Below are 27,622 nucleotides of genomic sequence, written 5' to 3' on the forward strand. Positions count from 1 at the left end.
TGTTCATTAGCCTACATGTGACAGAAGAGAGTGGGAGGCTTCAAGCGTGGCGTGTGTGTGCCATAACATTAGTTTGCCTTTGAGGCTTGGTAGGGCTTGTGATGTCATTCAAAGTAACCGTTGACTTGACAGGTCAAACTCTCTTTCGTGATCCTGCGCGATAATCACAACATGTTGATTTCCAGCGAATATGAACATGTATGTTCTGCAAAAATGCATTTACTTTTGCTGAATTTTGGAAAAGTTGAATGTCTGTGATGTGACTCAAAGGAAGTAGACAGATCCTTTGGTGACCCTTTGCAAGACTGCAGAACAATGATGTGGCAGATCAAAATGTCATCCGTAGTCCTGGAGAAAGAAACTGGATAATGCGGAGATAACCTTTTAATATAATCATACGAGTTAAAAATTATTCATCTGAAAACTGAGAAAGAGAAGGCCCTGATTTTTTTTATTTTTTTAAAAAGCGGGTTACTAATTCATGAGCTAAACTGGCTGCTGCACTGAAATATTCTCTAGTTTTCAAGCAGCAAATCTGACAAGACTTGGATAGTCGTCCAATATAGGAAACAACAATATTGGCATTGACTTACTCAAGCAAAGTTGCATGCACATTTTTGGACTGGTCAATGAATCATAAAGTGACCTCAGTATGCTGGATCAGCCTCCTCATTTTCCAATCCCCACGCTGCCGGCTGCATTGAGATTAGTTATTGAACTGGTCAAGCAAAGGGAAACAAGGCCGCTTCAGAGACACAGCGCACAATAAGCCAGCTGTCAGAGGGAGGGGCTTTTGGGTTGTCATGGCTAGGGTGTTGCGTCGCCTCCACAGAGATGATAGGTGATCCTGTGCCAGTTTGACACGCTATCTATACTGACATAAATCTTGATTGGGCCAGCTCGATTTATTTCAACATTACAATGACACTAATGAAAATGTATTTATTAAGGATGACCATTTCTGGTCAGTGAGCTCACATCTTCTTTTGATGATGCTTCCAACTGCATAATAATGACACTCGAGTGTATTCATGAACATTAAAGCGTCTTTTCACAGATGCTTCTCTGTTACTCTTTTATATTCAAAAGGTCATCCCAGCATCGTCTGAATGTCCTTTGAGGTATAAAAGAGGAATTAAATTCACAAGATTCTGATCTTTGTCTACATTTGGGATTTTTATTCTAATAGGCAAATGCCATTCTCTCAAGCACATTTATATTCACATGCATCAGGTATGCTCCTGTTAACTCCCTCTGAACCTTGTTATCCTCTTTGAGGCAGCAGGTTGAAACGTGCCAGAAAACCTCAATTTCAAAACTTGGCAAGGCCTACTGAAATATTAAGTGCACTACGTTTCAAATGAAGCTGTAATCTGTCATTACTGTGCTCAGCTGCCCACGCTTAACTTGGACAATCAGCGAGAAAAAAAATAAAAAAGAAACATCAATATTTACCCGTAATCAACTGGATAGAGGCCCACTAACCTCAATTAAATTCTTTTTTTTTTTTTTTTGGTGGGGTGCAGGGTGGTAATCTGTCGTGCTAACACACATGCACGCACACACACACACACACACACACTAAAAGTAGTCGTGTTTCTGGATGCAGCTGTAGCATGCATGAGCGTGACCTATTATGTTCTGCATGCCAAGTTTGCCAGTGAAAGGCTTAAAGAGGTTAATCTGATGTAGTAAAATGAAGCGCATTTAATAGACTGTCCATAGCAGACCTCAATGTAGTTCCATCATTAGATTTATTGATTCTATTTTATGCATTTGTATCTATAAGTGATTGAGCAAATAATGTCTTTTTCTACCCTGTGTTGTTCTGTCCAACTCTCGTGTCTACTTTAGGATGCTGTATTTGTCCCAGCAAATAAAAATTGCATTTGTCTGTATTTTCAGTCATGGCTTAAATTTAGCATTCCAAAAAGTAGATATGCCAAAGAAAGATGCGTGTCGGATTATACTTCATCTGCTTTATATCTTAGACCTCTTTAAGATTAAACACATGGACCTTTGCTAAGGTTTATAGGATGAATAAAAAAACATTCACAGCTATATTTGCAGTGATGATTATGAAATGTACATTTTCACGGTGTTGTCTTTTCAAATCACCAGGCTCTCCTTTCGAGTCAATGCTGTTTACTGAACAGCTACGTTGCTCTTCACCGCGGAGTGTCGACATTACAGGCGTTGTCATGACAACCAGCCATGATCCACAGGGCCTTGGTGAGGTTTCCACCTTGAGCTAGATGCTAGCCATGAGACTCAGCAGATGCTGCGCTCTTCAGCCAATCACAGGTGAGTTTGAGCAAAAAGATGACATCATAGGCAAATGAAAGCAAATGCGGCCAGGCGTTTGGTTGCCATGTCTGCCTGCCTCTGAATCCTCGACAGCTGAAGAGATGACATTGCCTGCAACAAAGTAAAACTGATAGAATGCTATTTTTGGCTCATATTAAATAGAGACATGCATGCACATATTTTAAGCTTTTTATTCTATATTGAAGATCATTTGGCAGTATCTACATAAAAATGGGTCTTCAGAAATGGGGTTTGGGTAACCCTAACTCTCACTTTAACCCTAACCCACAAAATATACTGAATAAGAGTATACTATTTAATATGCTAGTATTCTGTGTACTCTGTGTTATTATTGTTACTCATTTACTATTATTTTTTTAACGCATAAAAAGAAAAAGAGCTAAAAATGGTCATTCAGTCCCGCCCTCCTGACCGTCTCACTCAGCAGGCTCGGGCTGTCAAACAGAAAACCAACAGTGTCTTACTCTCTGCTGGTTCCTCCCTCAGACCTGCTTCTCTCTTTAATATTCATCCTCTCGACCAATAGGCTGAACGGGGCGGATGACGTCACGAGCTAGGGAACAAGCGCAGCCAGTGAAGCATCCAGCCAGCCTACTGAACAAGCCTGCTTTAGGGTCAGGAACTGGTCTGACAAGAGAATGGCAATCCTGCCGTAAACCGTCAGTAGGACCAGGACGGAAGACGATGGTGATGGCTCATAGGCGAAACGCGGACCGAGAGAATGTGAAGACATATTTCAGGTAATTCCCTTGTTTGTGTATGCAATATGAGGATGTTTTAGAGGGGGAGGCAGAAGAGGCGAGGAGGAGGACGGGAGAGGGAGGGGGACTATGTATGTCGGGGTGCTTTGTAGCCCTTTTTACCCATCTTCCAGTCTGCAATGGGCCCGGCTAAGGAAGCAGCTGTTTGATCTGCAGTATGTTCGAGCGGGATCCGCTGACTGCATTAATTAAAATAGGCTTGACGTGTTCCTTTTTTTTTTTTTCTTTTAATACCATCCCATATCTGTGCCCCCACCTCCGCTCCTCTGCATCTCATCAACTCTGCATGGAGAGAGCGTGCACCCCCTCGCAAATTAGAGATGGGGAGGTGTTTCTAATCAATAGTGGCGTTTGTGTAGGCTGGCAACAGCTGCAGTTGCAACCCCAAAAATATAAAGACTCCTGAATCTGACGGCTATATGCGCGGATGCCTCATATGCTCACCGATGCTCTTTTGTTACCTCTGCGGTGAGGCCTCCCCACAAAGGAGGAAAAATGTCTTTTGGGGGCTCAGTAATTATCCACACAAAGCTAGGACATGCCTCTGTCTCCTGGCTTTGACTTGGACGTGTGCACCAGTTTCATGGCGGCGCCACTGACAAGCAGATATACAACATCTGGTCACCTGACTTCTTTGGGGATGGGAGTGGGGGCGGGGTGCCGGTCCTGTGAGAGCCAAGCCGCTATCCTCCAGATTCTTCCACACCCCATCGATGGAGCACGATTGGACGGATGGGACCCAGATGAATGCATTTCCGCCACCATTTCGTGCGACTGAGCCAAAGTGAGCGATCCGTCCGTCTGTGAGACTTGTGAGGCGCAAGGCCTGCTGGGAAACCTGTTGTCTAGCTGTCAGGCGTGAGGGAGATTTTAGGGAGTCAACCCAGTGATGGAAGGGAGGGTGAGATGATAACAAGGAGAATTGGGGGATGGGTTCCAGAAGGTGTTACTCCCTGCTAACACTGGTCTGCTGTATATATTGATATTCAGTGGATGCTTCTCTTTGTGATTCTAACAACATAATGACAGTTATTCCTTGCCCTCACATTTAAAAAGGCAATATTAAGTTGTCCCAGTTGAAGATGAGACCTACCGAGCTCGTCGACACAGATGTATTTATTCTCTTCCCTCTTCATTGTGCTCATAAAGTCGTCAAGGCTTCATTTGCAGATGTTTAGCACGGGAACTGAGCTCTGTCTGCCCTCCACCCAGAATTCACTCGATTCAGTCTGTCTGTAGTCTCTGAAGGTTACATGCAACTCATGAAAATTTCATTGCTGAAAACAAGTAGGCAAAAGGTAAGATGTCCGATTGCCACAATGCATTACTGCAAAGAGTTGTAAAACTGCACCGGCCGCTCAACCATTTGTATCGTCAACAAATCTAACTGTGCGGGTGAAGGGGAACGAACAAGTTATGATGCATGTGTGTCAGTTCATTCCTTATTAGCGCTATGCTAATAAACAACTTTCAGTCTCCACTAAACTTGCAGATTAGGATAAATTCTGTCTTTCTCTGTTGCTTTGGGATTTTTCTTAGAAGTGATCCAAATATGAATCCTTATGCCAAATTTCGATTGTTTGACCTTGGCAGAGTTTTGCTCTCCATACCATTTAAAGAATAAAACCAAATAGTAGCTGATTTTATGATGGCCTATTTTTCCCCTTCCTGTGTTTGCATTTCTTTGGCCTCCTTCTGTTTTCCATTACGGCCGATGTAACCCAACACACGCAGCCTCTCTTACCTCGCCTCGGCTAACAAAAGCGGCAGAACATCGTCTTGGCCTGCAGCCCACTTAAAGTGGACTTTCTGAAATCTGATACACGCACATGGAGGCCTCCATCTGTTGGAGTCGGGGTGAGACTTGCTGCTGGATAGCGTTATTGTTCCGTCAAGTTACCGTTAAGGTCTCCCGTGTCTTCTATCAATGCAGGAGTTAGGTGGGGCATGTGTGTTTGTTTTAGGGGCTAACTGACTGACTCCAGCAGTGTATTGTCGTAGGTGTGTCACTGTGTGTGTGTGTGTGTGTGTCATGGATTAGCATGTAGGATTGGAAGCCATCTGGCCATTTTGTTCACGCTGGGGAGGGGGAGTAAGTGCAAGAGATGGATGGAGGGAGACACTCACACACTGACACATTGACACAGCTTCAGTCATAATCTGCCTACTTGATGTCTGCCGCTTCTTACAATGCACTCGCTTGTCTGCGCGCATTTGTTTGTTTGTCGGAAACGCTTCAGTCCGATGCGTCAAACTCCAGCAGTAAATTTCACTTTGAGGACAGTCCACAGGGTTTTCTTGGAAGGGTTCAACATTTCTGGAAAGCTCGAGACGCTACACCCTTTAACTGGAAGATGACTCAGAGATGAACAGAGACGTGCTGAATATAAGGATGAAATGTTGCAGAGTTGGAAGAGGTTTAAGAGATTAGCAAGTTTCACTGGGTCAGGCGTTTATGGAGGGGCTGGCGGAACTTGAATGTATGACTTCGGACAGGCCAGGGAATCGATTCGGGGAATTCAGAGGAAGGCTGCAAACGCCCTCTCGTTGATTCACTTTTGAGTTTCCTCTGTGTTGTAAACGTACATTTTTGACAGCACTGGATTTGACTTATAGCGGGTGAGAGCTGTGCACGCTCCAGCTGCAGTATTTAACTGCTCTTAATTCCCAAAAAGCCGTTTTGGCGAGCGTACGATTTGAGCTCTGCAAATGCAGGTGAAAGGGAAGATCGCACACTGTTGCTTCGATCGCCTCCAGAGAGGTCTGTTTATTTTCCCAGCTGTAAGGAGGTGCAACTATTGGGTGCATGCTTTGTTAATTCACTTGCTGGCTAATATGAGGCTCACCAGAATGTGTATGGGGAGGGGGAGTAGAATCATAACCAGCAAACATGTATTCAATCTGATTATCATTCGTGCCCACACACCAACTATGTTAGTTGCAATTTTATGTAATTCAACGTACCATATTGAGCACTCATACTGGTAACAGTCATTCCTACTTTTCAAACATCTATTCCTCGAATGTGAGTGGAAATACACAAATAGACCCAAAACACTGCCTTACGGGTCTTACTATCATGAGGCAAATGTAGGTTACAAATCTATTTCCTGTCCCAAAGCTCATTAGAATAAATTTGTTATATTTATGCTCCTGGCTTTCCTGTTCACACACGCACACACACCCATGCAAGTTTATTGGTCAGCGTTTCATCACTGTCTACTCTTGCTGCACTCTGGGTTTTTTATTGTCACAGGCCAATGACGCAACCAACAACAACACACCTTGATTGCACATGGTTGTCTAGCAGTGTGTGACTTGAAGCACACCCATGACGACAACTGTTCATCAAAACAGGCATTACAGCATGCTTGTGCAAGAAAATGCTTTCATTTGTGATGTGGCTTTATTGCTGGCAATTATGACTGCTAATTGGAACTGCTGCCTGGGCCATAACACAACACTATTGTGAATCAAATTCCTTTCGACCAGTTTTGAATTTAAAGCATGCTTGTAAATGGAAATAAATGGAAAGATCTACAACGGGGAGCTTCTTTCAAACGGTATCATGTCATGCCTGTCAAAATAAAAGACTTATCATGGCGATAAGCTTTCAATAACGTGTCTCTACGGAGGAATTGTTGCTTCTTCCAAACAGACAACTTGTCATGTTAATGCGCCTAAAATGCTTTCAGGATCCTACAGATGTTGTCCACTTGACAGGAAGAGAATTTACCTTGTGCCGTTCAAATTCGCTTTTTAAGTAATGTGTGGTTTTGTGTGTGCGAGTGTGAGTACGATAAAGCGACACGCAGCTAAATATTAAATGGCAGACAGTCTGGGTTCTCACCGCTCCTCAGCAGGGGTGGGGGGGATTGGTGGGAGGATGAGAGTTTGGTGGTGAATAAATTAGTCTGCAGAGTGGACTAACCAGTTTTCTCAGTTGGTTTCTTCACAGGGAGGTTATCCCTCAAGCGTATGTGCTGATCAACTGAATCCTTAAAAACCTGGTATAGGGAGACCAGCCAGGAAAAAACTAAGGCCACCTGTATGAAGAAGATGGAATTCTTGCTTTCCACAAATTTGAGGCAATCCTTGAAAATCGGTTCAAAGAAGATCAGACAGTGACATCTGGCTAGTGACTAATAATAGCCCCCTGCTAACTGATTAGAGATGTTTGTGCTCGTCGCTGCATGCAAACGAGTGGCTGAGGGATGATAATTTACTACATGTTTGTTTTTGCAAAAATGTTTTGAAATCTTACAAGAAGGATGCAAAATAGAAGTCGTCAGAACTCAGCGGGTTGTCAAGGGCTCAGGACATTAAAGTAGAAGTGCACGCGGTCAGAGAATCCATTAGCTTAGCCTTTGATATTGTGTAATCATGCTCTAGTTGGCATATTATGATGGAATATAGGCCCTTTATGGCAATACAAGAGTTTAGCATATTCAGAGGCGTGGACTACACCCGCTAAAAATAGACATTTACAAGTTTCTCAAGAAATGTGTCCCACTATTGCTTCAAAGCACCGGGCTAACACCAGCGCCCATATCTTTAAGGACCCATCCCTCTTCAGCGAGGCCATTACCGGGCGGCCATGGATTCAAGGTTAGAGGCTCTTCCTGAGTTGGCAGTTCAAATTCAGCATTAATGTTTGAAAGGCCAGCTCCGCGTGGTGAGATTAATTTTACATGAGAAGGAAATGTGAAAACATTCTTTGTAATGTCTGAGTGTTGAAGTGTCAGGCTTGTATTTAAATACATTCCAATAGCACGTTTAGCAAAGGATATTGACGCAATCATTCGATTTTTAAATCAGAACTTGCAAGCTATTTTTGTTATGATTGGGTCATTTTCCTTTTCCTCTGCTCAACCATGTTAGAGAGGTCTGAGCCCTCCATTTTGCTGCCTTTGTTCATCAGGTAGGTTAAATGGTAATGTTTTATCGTTTAATACTGATTATTCAACACAGTGAGGTCTGGTAAACATAATGACTTTTTGGGACTGCATTCTTTATCTGAAGCTATTTTCTCCTGTAGTGGCAAAAGAAGCGTCCTGTCTTTATGTTCTGCATTATGATATGTTGCAAGGTATACAGTGAGAGTCATGTGCATGTCAGCTGAGTTCATTATGTGGTGTTGTTACTATCGATCAATTTTCCCTCTGTAATTGGTGACCAGATAGTGATGCCCCATTGATCGTATCTCGGTTGTACTTATCATAAGCCATGGGGCATGACCACTCCTCACAATGATATCGTCATCAGTTGCATGCGACGATGGTGAGTCAAATACCATATACACTGTATTATGATTAATGTTAAATTTATGAGTTAAGCAGAAAAATACACATGCTTTTATCCATCTCACGGGGCGGCCATTCAGAAGCTCAGCAGTTAGGCAGTGTAATGTCATTTCCACCTGCATTTGCATGAGATGGAAATTAATTTTCCACAAATGCAATCCTAATCAGAATCGCTACTGTGTTGAGTGACGATACAATGATCTGGCTTCCAACCTCTCGTTGTTGTCAGACAGGCCATGCGGCTTTAGACAGTAAACACTGTCACAGACTAGAAAATATCTTTCTAAAAATATATTAATGAGCTCAACATTTCCATTATAGTTTGCCCTTCTCATACTCGTGGGCAACAATGGAAATGTAATGTGAATTTTGTTCCAAAGGTTTTGTTTTGTAATAAACAGCCACGTGAGATGAAAGATTATAAAAGGTTGAATGTCCAACTGACACTGCTTTTGCACCAAACTTCCTGACTGGCAGACATCTTATCAATTAATCAAGGGTTGGACTAATCCCCCGTACTTCTCCAGAATCTTAATTCTGCATCTTGCCAAACTATTTTAGACAATCTGGTCTGTGCCTTGGTTTTTAAATCAAAATCCCTAAAGCCAGAAATTTCTCTCTGAGGCTGAGCCATTTTGTCCTATGAAAGGAAAAGCCACATGAAATAGTTTTGGATCATCATGAAGGCTTACTTGTGATTCGCTAGATTTATAGTGCTCGCTGCGTAAGAGCTCAGGGGTGGCTTTTGTTTGATAATGTAGGTCTCTATGATGGGGGCGGCCCCGGCTGGCCTGCTTTTCTGGGACAATCACACATCACATGATGGGCTTGGCCTCAGGGCGAGGCAGTGAAGGAGTCTCACATCCTAGTGGGATGGCTGGGTGGAAAACAAATATTTGACTGTTGAAAATCTTGAGGTTGGCAAGTGGGAGAAATTTCAATGTACTTTATAAGACTGGTTCTTCAAGCAGGTTCCTGCTGTTCGAATGATAAATGAGGCCAAAGCGCAGACCAATTTGCACCAAGAACTCTTCCATGCATGTGTATGCAATGTGATCTGTCTGATGTGACAGTCACATTACCCCAATTCCGCTGCCTCACAAAGCAGCTGACCAGAAAAGGAACTGTGCCGTGTAGATCACTACCCTCACCGGACCTTTAGCACTATTTTGTGTACAGGAAACAGGAAGTGCTACCAAATGCTAAGATTTTACAGGGTTCTCTTCTCTGCATAGACTTTGCAAAAACATTGCCTTTCTCTTTTCTAGGACATTGTGAGTGCTACTAAAGATGTCTGATAGTGTCGATATTGAAGAGAAACCACCAGCCCCCCCCTTGAGAATGAACAGTAGTTCCAGAGACTCTTCATCAGTGAATCCCGCCTCTAAACCGCTTCCAATGGCTCCTGAAGAGAAAATCAAGAAGGTGCGCCTGCGTTCCATCTTTCCCGGAGGTGATAAGAGTGAGTACCCGTCCCCCCGTTTCACCTTCATGTTTTGAGTGGCTTCTACTAATGTTCATGATGTCCTATAGCAAACAAGAAGAAGGAGAAGGAGCGCCCCGAGATATCCCTTCCGTCCGACTTTGAACACACCATCCATGTGGGCTTTGATGCAGTAACGGGAGAATTCACAGTGAGTGTCAAATTTCACCAGCAACATTAAGAAACATCACACTATTTTTGAACTGATATAAAAGTCTGAACCTCCGACATTTAACTCCCTCTACTTGGTTGCAGGGCATCCCGGAGCAATGGGCGCGTCTCCTACAGACCTCCAACATCACCAAGCTGGAGCAGAAGAAGAACCCACAGGCTGTATTGGATGTCCTCAAGTTCTATGACTCCAAAGAGACAGTCAACAACCAGAAGTACATGAGCTTCACCTCGGGAGGTACGAAACTCCAAAATGCAAATTTTCAAGCCCAAAAAATACAAAAAGACATCCACAGTATTTGAATGACATGTCTTTCTATTTCAGACAAGTCAGCCCATGGTTACATAGCAGCAAACACTCTGGTGAGTTATTTTATAATTATGGTTGAATAAGTCTTAAATGGAGTAAAGCATATTTTATCCCAAATACTGTAAAAGCCCAACAGGTAAGTTTTAACATTTTGTGCACTGGATTCATCCGAGTGACTACGGGAGTGCACTCATTTCCCTTTCATGGGCAAAAGTGCACATTCCACTCGATACTTTCCCAGTAATTCCCTTTGCAGCCATTCCAGACTCCAGTCCATTTTTCACTCCAAAACTGATCTTGTGTGAGAACCACTGCTGCTCCTAGTTTATTTTTCCGATCTACTTCACTAGATTTTGAAATACAAACAATAGCCCGGCTTCAGCAAAGACTCCCGCTAGGCTGACCTCATTCCTAACGTTGACCAGAGTAATCTATGCTTTTAATGCCTTTCTCCGCACACCCCGCTCAGCCAGCCGGGTGAAGAAGCGCAATCCGAGTCTGGCAAGTGGGGATTCGCCGCCTCGGGGCCAAGCGTGTTGGGATCATGCAGGGCTGCTGCACGGATATTGCCAGCGAAAGGCAGGCGAGGGTGGCAGTAAGCCCGAGAGGTTGCGTGTGAGAGCGTATTTGAGGGCGTCTCAGACGGTTGCGTTGGTTCTCTGCCCTGCAGACAGGATTCAAGCGCGCCTGAATCTAGAGCCTCCCATGAAACGTATTGAGGCAGATCCGAGCGATGGACTCTGCTCTGAACTTGTGCCATAGATGGATCATAGTGTGTCCAGCAGGCAGAACTCTTAAAAAAAATGGAAGCAAAGAAGTTCAAAGTAGTGCTTCATTCACATCCGGAGCTCAGTTTTACAGACTTGACGTCCATCCCTCAGTAGCGACCCCCAACCCCTTGCCCCTCCCTCCCCCCTGCAGTCCACTCACTCTTCAACACTGTGTGGGTTTGTTTTGAGTAAATCCTCCCATTCTCAACCTTCACATTCAGAACCGACTGCTGTCGTCTGGGCCTCCTGTCAGCCTTAGAACCTGCAGCGCATTATTTGACAAGGTAACTCCTCCATATTACTATTGCACATCTCTGCATTGGCTTTCAAGGGCCAATCATTTGATCTAAATTATGCCCACTAAGCGAGTGCAAAAATATCATCACTGACATGGCGGCTGCAGTCATTGGTTAATTCTTGATTAATTCATGATGTCAGGGATTTGTATGAGTTAGAAGCATGTTCTCTCCGACTCACTTTGAGAAGTTTCCCTTGTAACTTCATCACCATTGATGACATAACCGCATGGCCTTTTCTTTTTATTAGAAAACCAAAATAAATCCCTACTTAAAACATCCAGACTGTAATTTGTGCACTACACTGTTGACCAAATCTTTCTTGAAGCGGGTCAGAGGCCTAGTGGGCTTCAATGAAGCACTGGGTCTTTCCTTCTTGTTTAATCACCAGAATTAAGCTGCACTGCTTCATTTATGCATGACATGAATGTGAATGTTTCCATCAGAGGAAAATGATCTAAGGCTAACTGACTTTTGGATGGGGTGGGGGTACTCAGGGTTACTACTTGTAATAAAATTGCCTCAAGCATATTAATGTAGATTTTTAGTGAAAGGTATCCTCAGGATGTCTGCAGGTCATCGAGGCATTGCACTTTACTGCAATGTTGCAGCATGTTTGATCCACTTAGCATAGTGGAATACGTAAGCATGGCCCTCAGAAAGTGCATTGTCATCCCCGGTTCTTGGCACACAGAACCTAAACCCACTCTGACAAAAGTGCACCTTTTTCCTTGAGCTCTTACTCGGCTGCTAACACTTTCCTGCCCTTAAGCGCAATTGTGCCTGACAATTGCGCTGCTTCATTTTCCTACCACATTTAATAAAATGACATGTCTCATTTCCAGGAGTTTTATTTTTTAGGTTAATAAGATGAATTCTAACAAACTTGGCACATCTTCCGGTTTGGGTTTCACTGGCTTGGAACTATTTATGATGTCATACATGTTTTTCCATCCAGCAAAGTGCCAAAACATCTACGTCAGAACCCCCGATTGCTCCACCTGTGTCAGAAGAAGAGGATGAGGAGGAAGAGGAAGAAGAGGAGGAGGAAGAGGAGGAGGAGGACGACGACGACGAACTTCCTCCCGTCATTGCACCTCGACCCGAGCATACTAAATCTGTGCGTTTGATTTATAGCATGAGCAAGCACAGTCCAAACTTGCAGAATCCAACCTTGCCATGATGATCTCTCTTAGATCTACACGCGCTCAGTCATGGACCCGCCCAAGCCTCCCACTCCCATCAAAGAGGTTGTGACGCCACCCGAGTCACAGGTCCAGCCCGACAACACATCGAGCACAATGTATCGCCACACTGACCGCCAGAGGAAGAAGTCCAAAATGACAGATGAGGAGATTCTGGAGAGACTCAGTATGTGTCTTTACAGACATGATTCTTTCCACGTGTACCTAATAATGTGATCAGTGAGCATACAAGTGACTGACACTTTCTTAATTGTACTATGAAAATGCTTTGGCTTAATTTCTAAAATTAGATAGGCAAAGGGTATTTGCCGTGCACTCATGTTTTTGTTATGCATTTACACACCCACACATATAGTAACACGCAACACGCACAATCATTATGCATGTGTTTTGTCTCTGACTCAGGGAGTATCGTGAGTGTGGGGGATCCCAAAAAGAAGTACACACGCTTTGAGAAAATAGGACAAGGGTAAGTGTGTGCGCGTTAAAATGGAAACCTGGTTTTATTACATTTAAGAATAGTATCTGCCTTTGTGACCTCACATTATTATTATTATTAATAGTCTAAAAATTAAATCAGGCCTTTGTTTCTGGTCTGATGGTTAAGTAGGAAATGTGATGCGCTGGAGGTGTTGTGAATCATTGTCATGTGCCAACTTCAAATTGAATTCCCCCTCAAGTGTTGTCATTGAATTAAATTGCATTAAATCAGCTTAACAATTCCATTGCAAATTTTGATGAGTACATCCTGTTTATTTTTATGCCTATTCAATCATATAAAACCATCTACGTGTTTATTGATATCATTTGTTTGTCTCCAGCGCTTCTGGCACAGTGTATACAGCCATCGACATAGCAACTGGCCAAGAGGTAAGTGACGATTGTGGTTCTAATTATTCAAATATTATTAGTTCGTTGTTGTGAATGACATTTTGTTTTTTCATCGCACTACCCACAACAGGTGGCCATCAAGCAGATGAACCTTCAGCAGCAACCCAAGAAGGAGTTGATCATCAATGAGATCTTGGTGATGAGGGAAAACAAAAACTCCAATATCGTGAACTACCTGGACAGGTCAGTGATTACATTTATGGTGTCGCTGCACTAAAGTGCATTCAATCAGATTGTGTGGCATTGTTATTATGCTGATCAGTATTATTTATAAATTACATTACTGCTGTTAAAGAATGAAAAGCAGTGACAGTAATGGAAATAATTCCATTCTGCTTTTATCAGTTACTTGGTAGGAGACGAGCTGTGGGTAGTGATGGAATATTTGGCCGGAGGCTCGTTGACAGATGTCGTGACTGAGACCTGCATGGATGAGGGCCAGATTGCAGCAGTTTGTAGAGAGGTAAGTCTCAGCAGCAACAGTCTCTCTCAACTGTCACATGACCTTTACTCAGAGATGGAAAATGGAAACATTTGAAATCGAGCATCTCAAATGTTTCTACTGGCTGAAGAAAAATTCCCACAGAGACATTCCAACATCTTGCATAGTCATCAATGCTGAAAAGGAGCGAGCATAATCGTTCCGGCCCTGTTGGGATGAATTTGAGATTTGTGGTTTTGTGATAGTCACCAAAGAAGGCTGACCGCTGATCCCATGCAGTTATTCATTTAAGATTAAAGATATCTTTGTATTCTCATCAGTGTCTTCAAGCCTTGGATTTCCTGCACTCCAACCAGGTGATCCACAGAGACATAAAAAGTGACAACATCCTTTTGGGAATGGATGGATCTGTCAAACTCAGTAAGTTGTTGATTCTCATCTGAGGTAAAAAAAAAAACAAGTCGATTTCAAGTAGTGTCACTGATGGATTTTTCCAACAGCCGACTTCGGCTTCTGCGCCCAGATAACTCCAGAGCAGAACAAGCGCAGCACAATGGTGGGAACGCCCTACTGGATGGCACCAGAGGTGGTGACCCGGAAGGCCTACGGCCCAAAAGTGGACATCTGGTCTCTGGGTATCATGGCCATTGAAATGGTGGAGGGAGAACCTCCATATCTGAATGAAAATCCTCTCAGGGTAAGAATTGCCTGTCATTAACTCTACAGGAAAGGAGATAAAATATTTACACTTCCTACCTCCATTTTGATCCTGTCCGTTCGTCTTTGCAGGCATTGTACCTGATAGCTACCAACGGGACGCCCGAGCTTCAGAACCCAGAGAGACTGTCGTCTGTCTTCAGAGACTTCCTAAATCGCTGCCTGGAGATGGATGTGGACCGCAGAGGTTCTGCCAAGGAGCTGCTTCAGGTAATAGAAACTCAAGTATAATAGATAGAAGGCTAATGGAATCTACATTTGGTTCCCTAATAAAAGCTTGTTCATGCTTGACACTCAATTGTCCTCATCTTTCGATTACGTTATGTCCTTTTTCCACTGCAGCATTCGTTCCTCAAGCTGGCCAAGCCTCTGTCCAGCCTGACGCCTCTGATTGTAGCTGCCAAGGAAGCCATAAAGAACAGCAGTCGCTAGCGGGCATCTTCTGTCCTCACCCAAGGCCGGAGCCCTGCCTGTTCGGGGTGCGTGCGTTCATAATGGGTGCTTCTGATATTTGTGGGATAGGTGATGTGACAGCACAATGTGTGGTGGTGGGGGGGGCTGCTGGTTGGAGCTCTGTGACCCCCCCCTTCTCAAACGCCGTCATCCCCCCACCGGCACCGACCCCAGCCCACCCATACATACGTACAGTACGTCGGATGAGCGGCGGCCTTGCAGCCTCTCGGCACCGTGCTGCTAAAAAGACTTTTTTGTTTACGTTTTCAGCACTCTGTACATGTAGAGATGTCTGTCACTTGTCTGCGTGAGTGTGCGAGTGTGCACAAATGTCTAGGTTCTGTAGTGAGGGGGGTACAACTGCTTCCAAACCAAAAAAAGAGGGGGGGCAAGACCCTCAAAGAGGAGCTTTTGGTAGAGTTTCCTCTTCCTCTTGTGTCATCCGTGTGGAAAACACATCATGCCTCCATCTACAGTGTCACTCAAGGACCCAAACTGTGCTCGTATGACTGTGGTGGTGCTTATAGCAGCTGTGTGTGTGCGCGCGCCCGCATGTGTGCAAAAGTGCAGTTACAAGGGGAAAGTCATGATTCATTTTACCTGACCAAAGTTGGATTTGAGCATTCTTCATCAATCCTGCTTTATTTTAGCTTAGCATTGCGCTTATTTAATAACAGTTAATTGTTTGTCATTTTTCAAATCTGGCCCGAAACTGGCTCCCATTTCAGATCAAACGAGCAAATATTCAATGGTGTTGTTCAATATGGTATAAGGACATATTTAACTTTGATTCGATATGCTTTAAGACTCTTTTTAACATTCAGGGTTATGTTACTAAGCCGCTCTTATTTGCAAATTTGCATGCAAGTGCATTGCCAATTTTATACCTCATATAATATTTACAATATTTCATTGATTATTTTAAAATGTGTACAAATGCTCAGTTGCATCTTTTGTTTGCATGAATTTTATTTTGTACATTATTGCTCAATACCGTCAGTTAAACTACAACTTAATCCCGCTTAAATTGTTTACTATAATCCTTCTGAAAATCAATTTTGAATGAATAAGTAAATTATTTGTTGTTTTTATTGCTGAAAAATATTTGATTGTCGTTGGGACTAAATACCAAAAATCTGCCCTCAAAAATCCTTGTGGAAATATTGAATACATAATGTTAATGTGCAATTAATATTCAATATTTCAACTTTTTATGTCCCCTTTCTCTTGGTATTGTTATTATTATTTTTATTATTATTATTTCTACTTTTTTGAGACCATCAAAAAGCCTCCGTCCAGGTTTCTAAAATGTTTTCTCCCGCTGTGACTTTGTTGTGATTGGACTTTTCAGTCAATCCAGTAATTGATGTCAATCATGATAACAACACTACCTATCGGTTGTGATGTCGCTCTTGTGTGTGTGCATGTTTAAGATTATTGTCACAATCTGAAGATACATTATTAAACAGCTGGTTATTGCTGATCAACACTAAAGTTATGCATTACAATGCAATAATATAATTCGGAAGCTAGCACTTGTTATATTCCTCATTTTAATGTTCAAACAAAGTAAAGGGTGGCCTTTTATTTGAAACAATCACAAATCCCATCACAAATACCATACAGTATCCAGACTTGTTTGTATTGGTGTATCCCCATGTAGCTACACCACCGTGTGCGCGCTCTCTTGTCTTCCTATCTATGTGCGACATTTCATCCTATTAAATTGTGAGTTTCCGAGGGCTACCTCAGTCAAGTCCTCCGACGTGACATCGAGGTGTGTGGGGAATTGCTCAGACACATTTTGTACCTCCATTGTACAGCAAAGGTCCACAACATGGAGTGATGTGACACATGAGTCATGCATGTTAAACAACCAATTGTACACTGTCTCATCGTTCACTTAGGTTAAGATTGTTAGGATATATGCAGCGGTTACAAAATGTCTACACACCCCTCTTTGAATGTTTTTTTTTTTTTTTTATGATACAGAATGAGAAAATGGCAAATCATTTAGGAACTGTTTCCACGTTTAATGTATGATCTGGACAACTGAATTGTATAACAAGTCAGGATAATTTGACATATATTTTGAGTTAATCAGAGGCACTTAAATTGGTGGCAGTTGTGTGCTAACTCCCACGTAACATGATTTCTGATATGATTGATAATATCCCTAATCAGGTGAATATAGCCTCACTTATGAGGGTGTGCACACTTGTGCAACCATTGTAGAAAAGTTGGTAGAAACTTGAAATGATTTATCTTGTTTTTGTTTTTTCTACCACATTGGAACAGGGGTGTGTAGACTTTTTGTATCCACTGTATGTACAGTATGTAATGTATGTATGTATGTAAATATGAAAGAGGGAACCATCCCTTCTCCCCTCACCCACCCCCTTTTTTTCAAATGATGTAACTTAAAAATAAGACATTTCAGGTTGCTTTATAGTATGTATCAGTCGATGTTTTGCACTCTGCAAATGGAACAAAAGAAGGAACACGCACACCCTCTGCACTCCAAGGGTCCCCTCATTTTGGGCTCCAATAAGACAGTGAACTGATGAGTGTGTGTGTGCGCGCGCGATGGGTATGGCTGGCCTGTGAGGACGCTTGGTGCAAAAGGCCCCAATGACGCCCATGCACAGGTGCGAACTGTGAGCACGAGAGGTGGCGATGCCTCCGAAGTGCCGCCTTCCCCCCTTTCCGTGGTGGCTCCTGTGCATTCCTATCTTCTGAATGTGTCAATCTGTACACGTGGTGTGAAAATTCCTCTATTAATGTGTATCAAGAGAATGGAACAAAGACAAAAAAATGTTACTTTTTAAATTATTATCATTACTACTACTCTTATTATTGTCAAGCTTTGTAAAACTGCTGATCCATTTGGCGTACCCTCAGCAGGCTGGCTGCTCCCCGCCTTTGAGGACAAAAAGGACATAAAAGCCCGACGGGGAAATGAGGTTTTGGATAAACTATTTTTAATTGTGGTTGAAGCAATAGACTTTTTGAACTTTGAATTGTGCATGGCTGTGTCTTGAGTGTACAAAAAAATTATTGCAGTTTGGGAACTGGACTGAAATAAAAAGAAACCGAGTTGCTGTAATGCAATGTGGCTGTAGTGAGTTGCATTCAAGGTACCAGTTTACAAATTTGTGGAATTTTGGAGCTGTAAAAGGTGAGAAAGAGGTAGAGATGCATTTTGAAAATAGGTGGTTGATTGTGTTTTAATACACTCAGTGTGCATAATGTAATTCAGTAAAAGAGCTGTACAAACAAAGATAATAATACTCAGTTGTAAATGAAACTGTCACATATTAATCTGGTTTCATCATACTTGGAGCTGTTTCTAATATTTTGCTCCTCTCGTAACCAAAATATTAGAAACGCTCCAATAATTAAGAAATTACCGAAGTTGATATTAAGAAAACAAATGAACACACTATTAGCCTTACAGATGATCATAAGTGTAAACAGTTCATTATAAAATGTATAAGTTACTCGTAAGATATAAAGGTTAAAACAAAATTAATATTCACACAGTCCAACATTGCCTTGCTTTACAAATATGCAAATCATAGTATACAATGACCTTAATGGCGAGTTGTCATAGTTTCACAGTTCCGCACGGAGCTTCAAATGGAGGTAAGCTGAGTGGAAGTGACTATTCTCAGAGTGACGCTGCCGGGCATCTCGTCGGCCATGTTGCGACCTTGCTTCCTCAGCCGAAGCCTCTGAGGATTGGTGGTGTCCTTTGCGGAACCAGAAAGCATCACTTGGCCCATGAACTGATCCTGCACTGCGTTGCTGTTCCAGATCTGGCATCAGGCAGGCGGGTTTTGCGGGACAAAAGACAATCTGATTAGAAAATACTTTTGAAAGAATGACAAGAGGATATACAAACAGTAAAAGCAATACCGTATTGGCCCGAATATAAGACGGTGTTTTTTTGCATTGAAATAAGACTAAAAAAGTGGGGGTCGTCTTACATTCGGGGTCTAAACGTTATACCCATTCACAACGCTAGATGGCGCCAGATATCTTTAAAGCGAATGCTGAACTTAGCGAACCCCTGTCACGAAGAATAAAAATAAAAATAGCGGTAGCACGAAGAAGAAAACTAAAAAAATAGCGGTAAGAAAGAAAAGAGAAGAAAATAAGAGAAGAGATAACAGAAAATGGAAAAACCAGAAGCCATTCATTTACAAATGTGATTGCACTTTAGTTTACATATTTAAATGTTCAGATATTAAGATGTGATAGACAGTTTTTGCATGATTTGAATGAGGCAAAATAACATGCTTTTTCTCTCGAATGTAATTATTTTCTGTATAAAAATTTAATTTGGTGTTCAAAAAGTCTTTTTTCAAACTTGAGTCTTGAAAAAGAGGGGGTTGTCTTATAATCAGGGTCCTCTTATATTCGGTAGTTGACACAATTGAGAATGTTTTCAAACATCTTACCTGCACAGTTAAAGGCTTCCTGGGCTTCTTCCTGTAGAAAACACCACTTGTTTCAAAGTCTGGTGTCAAAGTGTCCTTCTGGATTGGAGATCTTACTGAGTGGCCCTCACAGCTTATGATCACATATGGGTCTGCACCTGCATGGAACCACAGGGCCACGTCAGAGGCATGCACTTTTTAGGATATTCTGTAAATTTGGGTTAAGCGACTGACCCCCTGTACTGTCCTGGTTTTGCAGCCCCTCGGCAGCATGGACGTAGACGTGCGTCACGACTTGTGGGTAACCCAGGAAAGAACTCCAACATCTCACCCTTGGCTTATCCTCGCTCAGCTCCCTGGAAGCACAGAAATTAGACACGTGACTTGCTAGATCACAGGTGTCAAACTCAAGGCCCGGGGGCCAGATACGGCCCGCCACATCATTTTATGTGGCCCGCGAAGACAAATTGTGCATCAAATTCGTGTGTCATTACTAGAATTGCAAATTGTCTTCACTTTTAATAATATCTTTTTTGTAATATTTGACTAGTTTTTACTCGTCTGATTTGAAAACCAGTTATTTGTCAGTTTGTTTTGTAGCTTTTACTGTATATAATATGAGGTGCTCATACATTTATTTGGGTTGTCAGTCATATTGGCCGTCCGAAAAAAGCTATGACTACAATGCAGCCCGTGAAAAAAATGAGTTTGACACCCCTGTTCTAGATGATGATGATGATGCAGATGATGATAAAGAAAAAATCCCGAATGTGTTGTGTGACATTTAGATTACCTACAGCCCGAGTCCACGTCAGTGAAAAGTCGCAACATGTAGTCGCCCAGAATGTGAGGCTGGAAGGTGGTGGGCATGATGACGTAGCGGCCCTGCGTCAGCGTGGACCTCATGAAGACCGTACGGGCGTTGATGTAGGTAGACGACGCCACGCATTTCTGGGTTAAGATGTCGTGCAGCCTGTATTTTCTGTTCAGTTCCACCTGTGATAGATAGCAGCGTGAAGAGGACAAATATGAAACACAATTCATAATTTTCCACTCCATGTTATGCTGTATCTCACGAACTTCAAATAACGACAAATAATTGGATGTTTTCACTTAGCCATGTGCAGACAACTGCTTCTTAAAATGTTGATTGCGGTACTGACCTCAAATGCTGTCCAGAGCCTCCACAATCAGCACGATAAGAGCGTATGATGTGTGTTTGACCCTAGCCAGATGTCAAGTCAAGTGTATTAAAGGAAAGGTTTTGGCATAGACTTAAGTGTGGAAAGCCTAATCTGAGAAAACGTTCTTCAAGTCTGTACAGAAACCTTTTGTGAGAAAGCATGTTTTTAAAACTAAAGACTGGTTGTTTGTTTTGTCACTGTCTGGCGTGTCCTGTAAGGTTTCTTCAGCTTGGCGCAATTAACATAAATGATAGCATTATTTGCTATGATTCAATGTCCTGCTTAAAAAAAGCCCTGATATGATCCGATAAACTCAATAGGTGTCATTAAAATATCATTTGTTCAGTCTTCAGCCAAAGCCAAAATGTGAACAAATGAGCCTTCTTTCTTTCCAAAACAAATAGTCTTTTGGCCTGTGTCCACACATCCCAGACTAATAGACATTTTTAAGCATGCCAAAACAGTGTCTGAACATTTTTACTTTTTTATACGACATATATTGAATCGTATATTGTACAATAATTAATTTGCTTTCCTGTGTAATGTTTTTCCCTATTTAGGCCTCATGCAATGCACGTCCTAGTAATGTGTCGCCACCTAGCGATACATCTTCATAGTGCAGCTAGCGCGTGCGCTGATGATGCAAATTTCAATTCATAATACTGTAAATTTAAACCCCTCAATTTACACTATGTTGTGTATATTGCTGTTGGAACATGTTTTAATTGATGCTAAAAAAAACACTGGGTCTCAGCTCTGATAACAACTTTGTCACTTCTCCATTATATGAGTATTTTTAATTTATTGTGGATGTATTTCGTGGTTCTTGTTTAGCTTCCCTTATTATTTCCTATGGGTTTATTTTACCTTGAAGACGCTGAAGCCGATTGTTAGATTTTCCCCTTGACCATATTTCCTGTGAATCTTCATATCTCTTTGTTGTAAAGAAATGAGGACCTCGTCAGCCTCCTTTGAGACATCAAACACATACTACAAAAAGACGGAAGGAAAAAAAAAAATCAGACCACTCATCTTTGTTATAATATTATGAAGTATTGTGTTTTGTTGCTCCATAGTACCTGTGGGTTCTGCAGAAAGGTTTGCTTGTGGTTCGCGCAGCCACCACAACGGTTTAAGAGTGGTTCAGATTGCTTGGTCCAGCTTCCAAAGTGGACAATCTCATGCCAGGTCTTATGGATACTGATCACCGATGTATTGATGAGACGACACACGTCGGCATCCGTAAAGTACTTGCACCAGTCTGAGAAAGACATCCTGTGGAAGGTCAAGTCGCAATTATTTAAAGAGGATGTGGTCACTGATGGAGGATTATAAATTGATTATGTACCAGAACTCTCCATCGTCCTCCACTGTGATGCCGAGGTTGCCTCTTTCAGTATCACCAACCTTTGACCATTCCGCTGAGCTGAGAGAGACACAATGAACATAGAATACAAAGTAATCCAAGAGAAATTGTATAGAAAATGGCTGGCTGGATTTGGATGTATGTTTGGGGTCCCCACCTATCACTCCAGGCTCCATTCCACTCCGTCTTGCCCCACGGATTCCGCATGCGGATCAAGGGTATGGTATCATTCTTGAAGTAGGCCACCAGTCCGTGACCCAGACGTACCCTTTTCACTGCTGTCACAGAGTAGGCGTGACCTTTCACCAGCCCGTTGCCCAGCTTGAGCTCAAGTTCGTGAGCTTCTGCCTGATAAAAAGGAAACATCTCACATGTAGGACCATCTCTAATGTAGACTGATCAAATAATGAGGACACGCAACACACCTTGATGGAGCAACTGATGATTCCGCCACGATCGTACACCTTGACTAGATCTGCAAAGAGATGGTCCAGCTTCTTCTGGTCCTTATAGTAAGCTTCCGCTTCCAGGTTGATGGCCTCAGCCACGGCTCCGCTGAAGTCCACCACTGCGTCTCCAGTGTTGCCCCCTTCCAGTGACTCATAGCAGCCAGATAGCCTGGACACACAACACAAGGCACGTTTGGGCCCTTATGTTGTATTTTCCCTATCAGTGGCATTTTATCAATGGGAGAACTGCCACTTGTTGCTAGGCAAAGTTCAAAGGCAAACACAAAGGAGATAATAATAGTCCAGCAAGTATTTTTTTTGATGGTGTGTTGCGACAGTCCACAATTGTAACAAGCTGCCATGATAAGTGGTTGACTCACTTAGCATAGGCTTTCTCCAGCAGAGCGCTCCAATATTCATTGTTGTCTTTGGAGTGACAGTAGATGAGCTCTCCATTGATGGTAGGAAGCCGGTCATCCACTACCACATCCACCCACGCTCCAAACACCCAAAACTGAAAGTGAAAGATTCCGGCATAGTTCTCCGGGTGTTTGGAGTCCCACTCCTGCTCTTTCCAGTCTGGAATTACCTGCATACACAATGGAAACCTTCTTAATTGCATCCCTATTTTGATGTTGAGAGCATTTTGTTTTCATTTTTTTCTTGTAAAGATAAAAGAATTGTGACCGGCAGTGCAAAAAAAAAGAAATTCAAGATTTACCGTAATTTTCGGACTATAAGTCGCTCCGGAGTATAAGTCGCACCAGCCATAAAATGCCCAAAAATGTGAAAAAAAACATATATAAGTCGCTCCGGAGTATAAGTCGCCTTTTGGGGGGCAATTTATTCGACAAAATCCAACACCAAGAACAGACATGAACGAGCAACAACAGGCTAAACGATACGGTATGCTAATGTGACAAACACAAACGAGGAGCTGAGAACGGGCCTGACGTAACATTCAGTTATTTAAAAAAAACTATTACATAAATAACACGTTTATAAAACCATCTGTGTCACTCCAATTCATTAAATCCATCGATCGTCCTTTGTCAACAATGCCGTGTGCCGCGCTGCAGTTCAAATTATTCCACAGGCCCATACAACGATATATAAACTATATTTTAAATAACTATCACATAAACAACAATATTATCAAACCATTTGTGTCACTCCAAATCATTAAATCCATCGATCAAATTTCTCGTCCTTTATGTCATCCTGGTGACAGAGGACATGTCCAGAGCTTTAAAGTGTTAATTACTTTATTTGATTTTTTCTCTCTATTTTTCATGTTTTGAATATGTTCAAGATGTGAAGTGGTCAACTATACTTCTAAGTAAGTGATGTGTTAATGATCAAGTAAAAATTTGTGAAAAAAAACATATATAAGTCGCTCCTGAGTATAAGTCGCCCCCCCACCCAAACTATGAAAAAAAACGCGACTTATAGTCCGAAAATTACGGTACTTTGAAATAGCCTCGGGTGAATTCCTGCTGTGAGCTAACATGAACATAATATGGATCATCTTTCTAAATACATGACGCTCACTTTTTTCCAGAGGTTGGGCTTCAGTGCCAGACAGGAGCAGGCGGCCACAAACCAACAGTTCCCCACAGAGCCCTGGTTCAAGTCATGTGCGCTGACACCCTCCACAAACAGGTGAGGATCATTGCTGATCTCCTGCAGCACAAACGTATGACTGGATCACATGACAGGTATTGACAAATTGGTTCAAAAATATGTATGGTGCATGTCTCGCCTGTGAGTCAGAACTGATAAGCGATAACAGCAGCACACAGCACCATTAGATACACTTGATAACATTTACACTTTGTCTACAAGCTCAAACAAACTGTGGAATCTTGTCCAGTAAGTCTGGATTGTCCCTTCTAGCCATCCCAAAATTTCCCAAAGAGTACAACTCACCCTAGGTCGTTTCCATTGCACCATACCAGGTGGTGGTTTCCGAAAATACAGTGACGCATCGATACACGGGAACTCGGGATCCTCAAAGAGTTTCTTACTCCTGATACAGTCGTTCTTTAGCTCAGCATAATGCTGGTTCTTGTAGGGGGTCGCAGAGGAGAACATGGTCCACAAACGGAAGACTCACAGCTGAATAAGGGAATGATATACATTTCAAATTAGATGCATATTGAGACCCCCTCCCTCGGTTTTGGCAAATGCTGCCATTTTTTTTTTTTATCCCCAGAGGAATTTTGTGAATGCCTCTTGAGAGTCTAACTCTGGAAATATTCGATTAAGTTATTGAAGGCTTTGTAATAACTAAAACCATATTCCCAAAATAAACATGCGCCAACATTCACATCTTTTTTTGTTGAATGTCATGAAATTGTTCACACTGGCCCAAATTACATTTTAGAGAATCTCAAAATGTCACAAGGAGCAATGAACTATGAAGCTGTATACAGATGTTTGAACTACGACCCCGCACACTGACTCCTTCATTTTTTAGATACAAGCCAAATGAATTACACTGAAGCGATCAAAAACTCGAAGACAACATTAAACTAGATTTACATCAAAGTAAAAAATGTTTCTTTTGCACGGGCAAAATATTCGATAGGTAATCGAAATTAATTCAGTAATTGTGTCACAAATATTGACCAAATGTCTTCAATGGATTCTGATGATCCATTTCAAGTAAACAATTTGAGATAAAAGAAAGTAGCGAGTTCACCATACCTCTGACGCAGGGACGAATGCCTTCCTGCTCCACGAGAAGGAAGCTCTTGAGTGTTTTTACCTGCCCGCCTCTGATCCTCCCACTCACGGTCGGTGCATTAATGCTCTGCTGGAGCCGCGCCCTGCCAGTTTTCCACCGCTCTCCTCTTATGTCAGCTTCCTCCAGTATTGTTTCATTGTGTTACATATACTTTACATATGGGAAATCATTTAACTCCGATTACCCGGCTGATAGACCTAATTTAATTGAGGAGCCAGTCTGAGGGGTAAACTACTGTTTGTGGCAGTGTGTGTGTGTGTGTGTGTGTGTGTGTGTGTGTGTGTGTGTGTGTGTGTGTGTGTGTGTGTGTGTGTGTGATCATGCGGTGTATTTTGGTAAGGTGTTTATATTTCAGTAAGATCATAAATGTAGCATTGATTTTTTTTTAAACGTATTATTAAATTGCCATTTTTAGTGTATGTATGTATATGTGAATGAAGCATGCACAATCCAATTCAAGAACTGTATCCAATGTCCAGTTTTGAGTGGCAGTGTCAAAGTATTTGTTTAACAATATATTTCTTCTGATTGTTTGTGGAACTATTACAAAGACTGATGTGACTAATCATGATCATATTTTTAGAAGTGCATATCAGATCTAACAAACTAATCAACTGTCATAAGAGCATGCAGGTATACCTAATGATCTGTGAGTAGTCTGTGCTAAGGTAATAAAGGTAACACTCACCTAAAGAGTGCTGTCTTCTGTTCTGAGGTCAGTCACATTCAAAATCCCCACTGCATCCCACGTTTGGATTTCAAAGTCTGTTTTCATAAAACACGACAGGGGGGACGGGTTCAAATGCAAATTGTGAGCTACGTAAACTCCCTGAAGCAAATGTCGTAATTAGGCCACAAGCACGAGTAGAAAACTGGTCTGACCAGCAGCTCCGTGCATTCATGCAAAAGCTGCAGAGGAGAAAGAGGAGGGAAGGGGAGACTGAAACTGAATACTTCAGAGCTCCTTGTTGGTCAAACAAGCCAAAACCTGTTGTGTTTGATTTGCATTGCTCCCGTAAGCCATCACAGCACAGTGTGTGGAATCGGCTAGAGCTTTTATATAGTAGCAGTATTGTTTGGAATCACCCACAGAGGCCAAAGGTCAGTCGTATTTAAAAGCCTGACAATTAACAGGACTACCAGGGCCATTCAGTGTGCACACTAGGTGAAGTGTAGTAAAAAAGACAAACTGGCGAGCACTCTGTTGTCTGGATTGAAGTCGGGGAAGGAGCACAAGAGGCTCTTTGACTCTTTGAGACAGAAAGGGAAAAGAAGTCTTTCAGATAATCTTCCACCGTGAAGGGAAAAAGAGGCAAGTGAAGAAGAATGTTCCAAGAGAGCCAAAAGAAATACACCAAATCTGTGCAGAATGAATGGAGTAGCTCATGAAGAAATTAAAAATAAATCTCACGGATCAGGATTGTGCTGCGAAAGTGATCGGTGATGTTTAAACAAATGGAAGACTCACAGCTGAACAAGGACATGACATATATTTCAAGTTGGATGCATATAGAGCCCCCCCCCAGACCCACCCATCCATTTTTGTTTTCTTATCCCCAGAAGAATATTGTGAATACCTCTTGAGAATCTGGCTTTGGAAATATTCAATTAAGTTATTGAAGGCTTTGTAATAACTGAAACCATCTTCCCAAAATGAATATGCGCCAACATTCATATCCACATCTTGTTTTGTTTTGCAACAAAATTCTTCACACTGGCCCAAATTGCATCGTCTCAAAGTCACATGACCAAAGGAGCAATGAACTATAAAGGTGTATACGGATGTTTGAACTTATGACCCCACACACTGACTCCTTCAATGTTTCGATACAGGCCAAATGAATTAAGCTGAAGCGATCAAAATCTCCAAGACGACATTAAACTAGATTTACATCAAAGTAAACATGTTTTCTTTTGCACGGCCAAAACATTCGATAGGTACATAATCGAAATCAATTCAGTAATTGTGTCACAAGTGTTGACCAAATGTCCACTGGATTCTGATGATCCATTTCAAGTAAACAATTCTGGATAAAAGAAACCAACGACTTCATCATACCTCTGACGCAGGGATGAATGCCTTCCTGCTTCACAAGAATTTTGCTCTTGAGTGTTTTTACCTGGCTGCCTCTGATCCTCCCACACAATCAGTGCATAACTGCATTGTTGGAGTCACGTCCTGCCAGTCTTCCAGCACTCTCCTTTATGTGTTTACTTCCTCCAGTATTGTTTTTTTGTGTTACACATGAGAAATAATTTAACTTTCTGGCTGCCAGACTTCTGATTTAATTGCCAGTCTGTT

General features: G+C 42.1%; 2 protein-coding genes and 1 long non-coding RNA gene across 9 annotated transcripts; 2 read left to right on the forward strand and 1 right to left on the reverse strand.

Moving 5' to 3' along the window:
• The first annotated feature begins 2,127 nt into the window (after positions 1 to 2,127).
• On the forward strand, positions 2,128 to 15,256 carry LOC119134009 (serine/threonine-protein kinase PAK 3). 6 transcript variants are annotated; one of them, XM_037270398.1, is made up of 17 exons: positions 2,128 to 2,304; positions 2,855 to 3,068; positions 9,661 to 9,854; positions 9,926 to 10,026; positions 10,131 to 10,284; positions 10,372 to 10,409; positions 11,348 to 11,410; positions 12,381 to 12,542; positions 12,619 to 12,793; positions 13,033 to 13,096; positions 13,449 to 13,497; positions 13,589 to 13,701; positions 13,864 to 13,981; positions 14,281 to 14,380; positions 14,461 to 14,657; positions 14,750 to 14,887; positions 15,020 to 15,256. In XM_037270398.1, the coding sequence occupies exons 3-17, from the start codon at positions 9,683 to 9,685 to the stop codon at positions 15,107 to 15,109; spliced, it is 1,734 nt and encodes a 577-aa protein (XP_037126293.1). In that variant the 5' UTR covers positions 2,128 to 2,304; positions 2,855 to 3,068; positions 9,661 to 9,682; the 3' UTR covers positions 15,110 to 15,256. The 6 variants fall into 6 exon arrangements, with proteins under 6 accessions (XP_037126293.1, XP_037126296.1, XP_037126291.1 ...); XM_037270401.1 differs by lacking the exon at positions 11,348 to 11,410 and having other exon boundaries at positions 2,131 to 2,304; XM_037270396.1 differs by lacking the exon at positions 2,128 to 2,304 and having other exon boundaries at positions 2,915 to 3,068; positions 13,027 to 13,096; positions 15,020 to 15,228.
• On the forward strand, positions 3,092 to 18,236 carry LOC119134032. Its single transcript, XR_005100250.1, has 2 exons — positions 3,092 to 5,118; positions 15,661 to 18,236. It is a non-coding gene; the product is annotated as an uncharacterized LOC119134032 (long non-coding RNA).
• A 103-nt stretch (positions 18,237 to 18,339) lies between these two features.
• Positions 18,340 to 27,398, reverse strand: LOC119134007 (calpain-5-like). Of its 2 annotated transcripts, XM_037270392.1 has the most exons (14): positions 27,380 to 27,398; positions 26,009 to 26,085; positions 24,501 to 24,689; positions 24,123 to 24,254; positions 22,952 to 23,160; positions 22,548 to 22,740; positions 22,280 to 22,470; positions 22,105 to 22,182; positions 21,836 to 22,031; positions 21,624 to 21,746; positions 20,366 to 20,568; positions 19,807 to 19,928; positions 19,594 to 19,730; positions 18,340 to 18,948 (listed from the first exon to the last, which is right to left on the reverse strand). In XM_037270392.1, the coding sequence occupies exons 3-14, from the start codon at positions 24,663 to 24,665 to the stop codon at positions 18,766 to 18,768; spliced, it is 1,932 nt and encodes a 643-aa protein (XP_037126287.1). In that variant the 5' UTR covers positions 24,666 to 24,689; positions 26,009 to 26,085; positions 27,380 to 27,398; the 3' UTR covers positions 18,340 to 18,765. The 2 variants fall into 2 exon arrangements, with proteins under 2 accessions (XP_037126287.1, XP_037126288.1); XM_037270393.1 differs by lacking the exons at positions 26,009 to 26,085; positions 27,380 to 27,398 and adding an exon at positions 25,281 to 25,516.
• Between the last annotated feature and the right edge of the window lie 224 nt (positions 27,399 to 27,622).

Source organism: Syngnathus acus, chromosome 14, assembly GCF_901709675.1.
Source record: "Syngnathus acus chromosome 14, fSynAcu1.2, whole genome shotgun sequence".
NCBI classification, from domain to species: domain Eukaryota; kingdom Metazoa; phylum Chordata; class Actinopteri; order Syngnathiformes; family Syngnathidae; genus Syngnathus; species Syngnathus acus.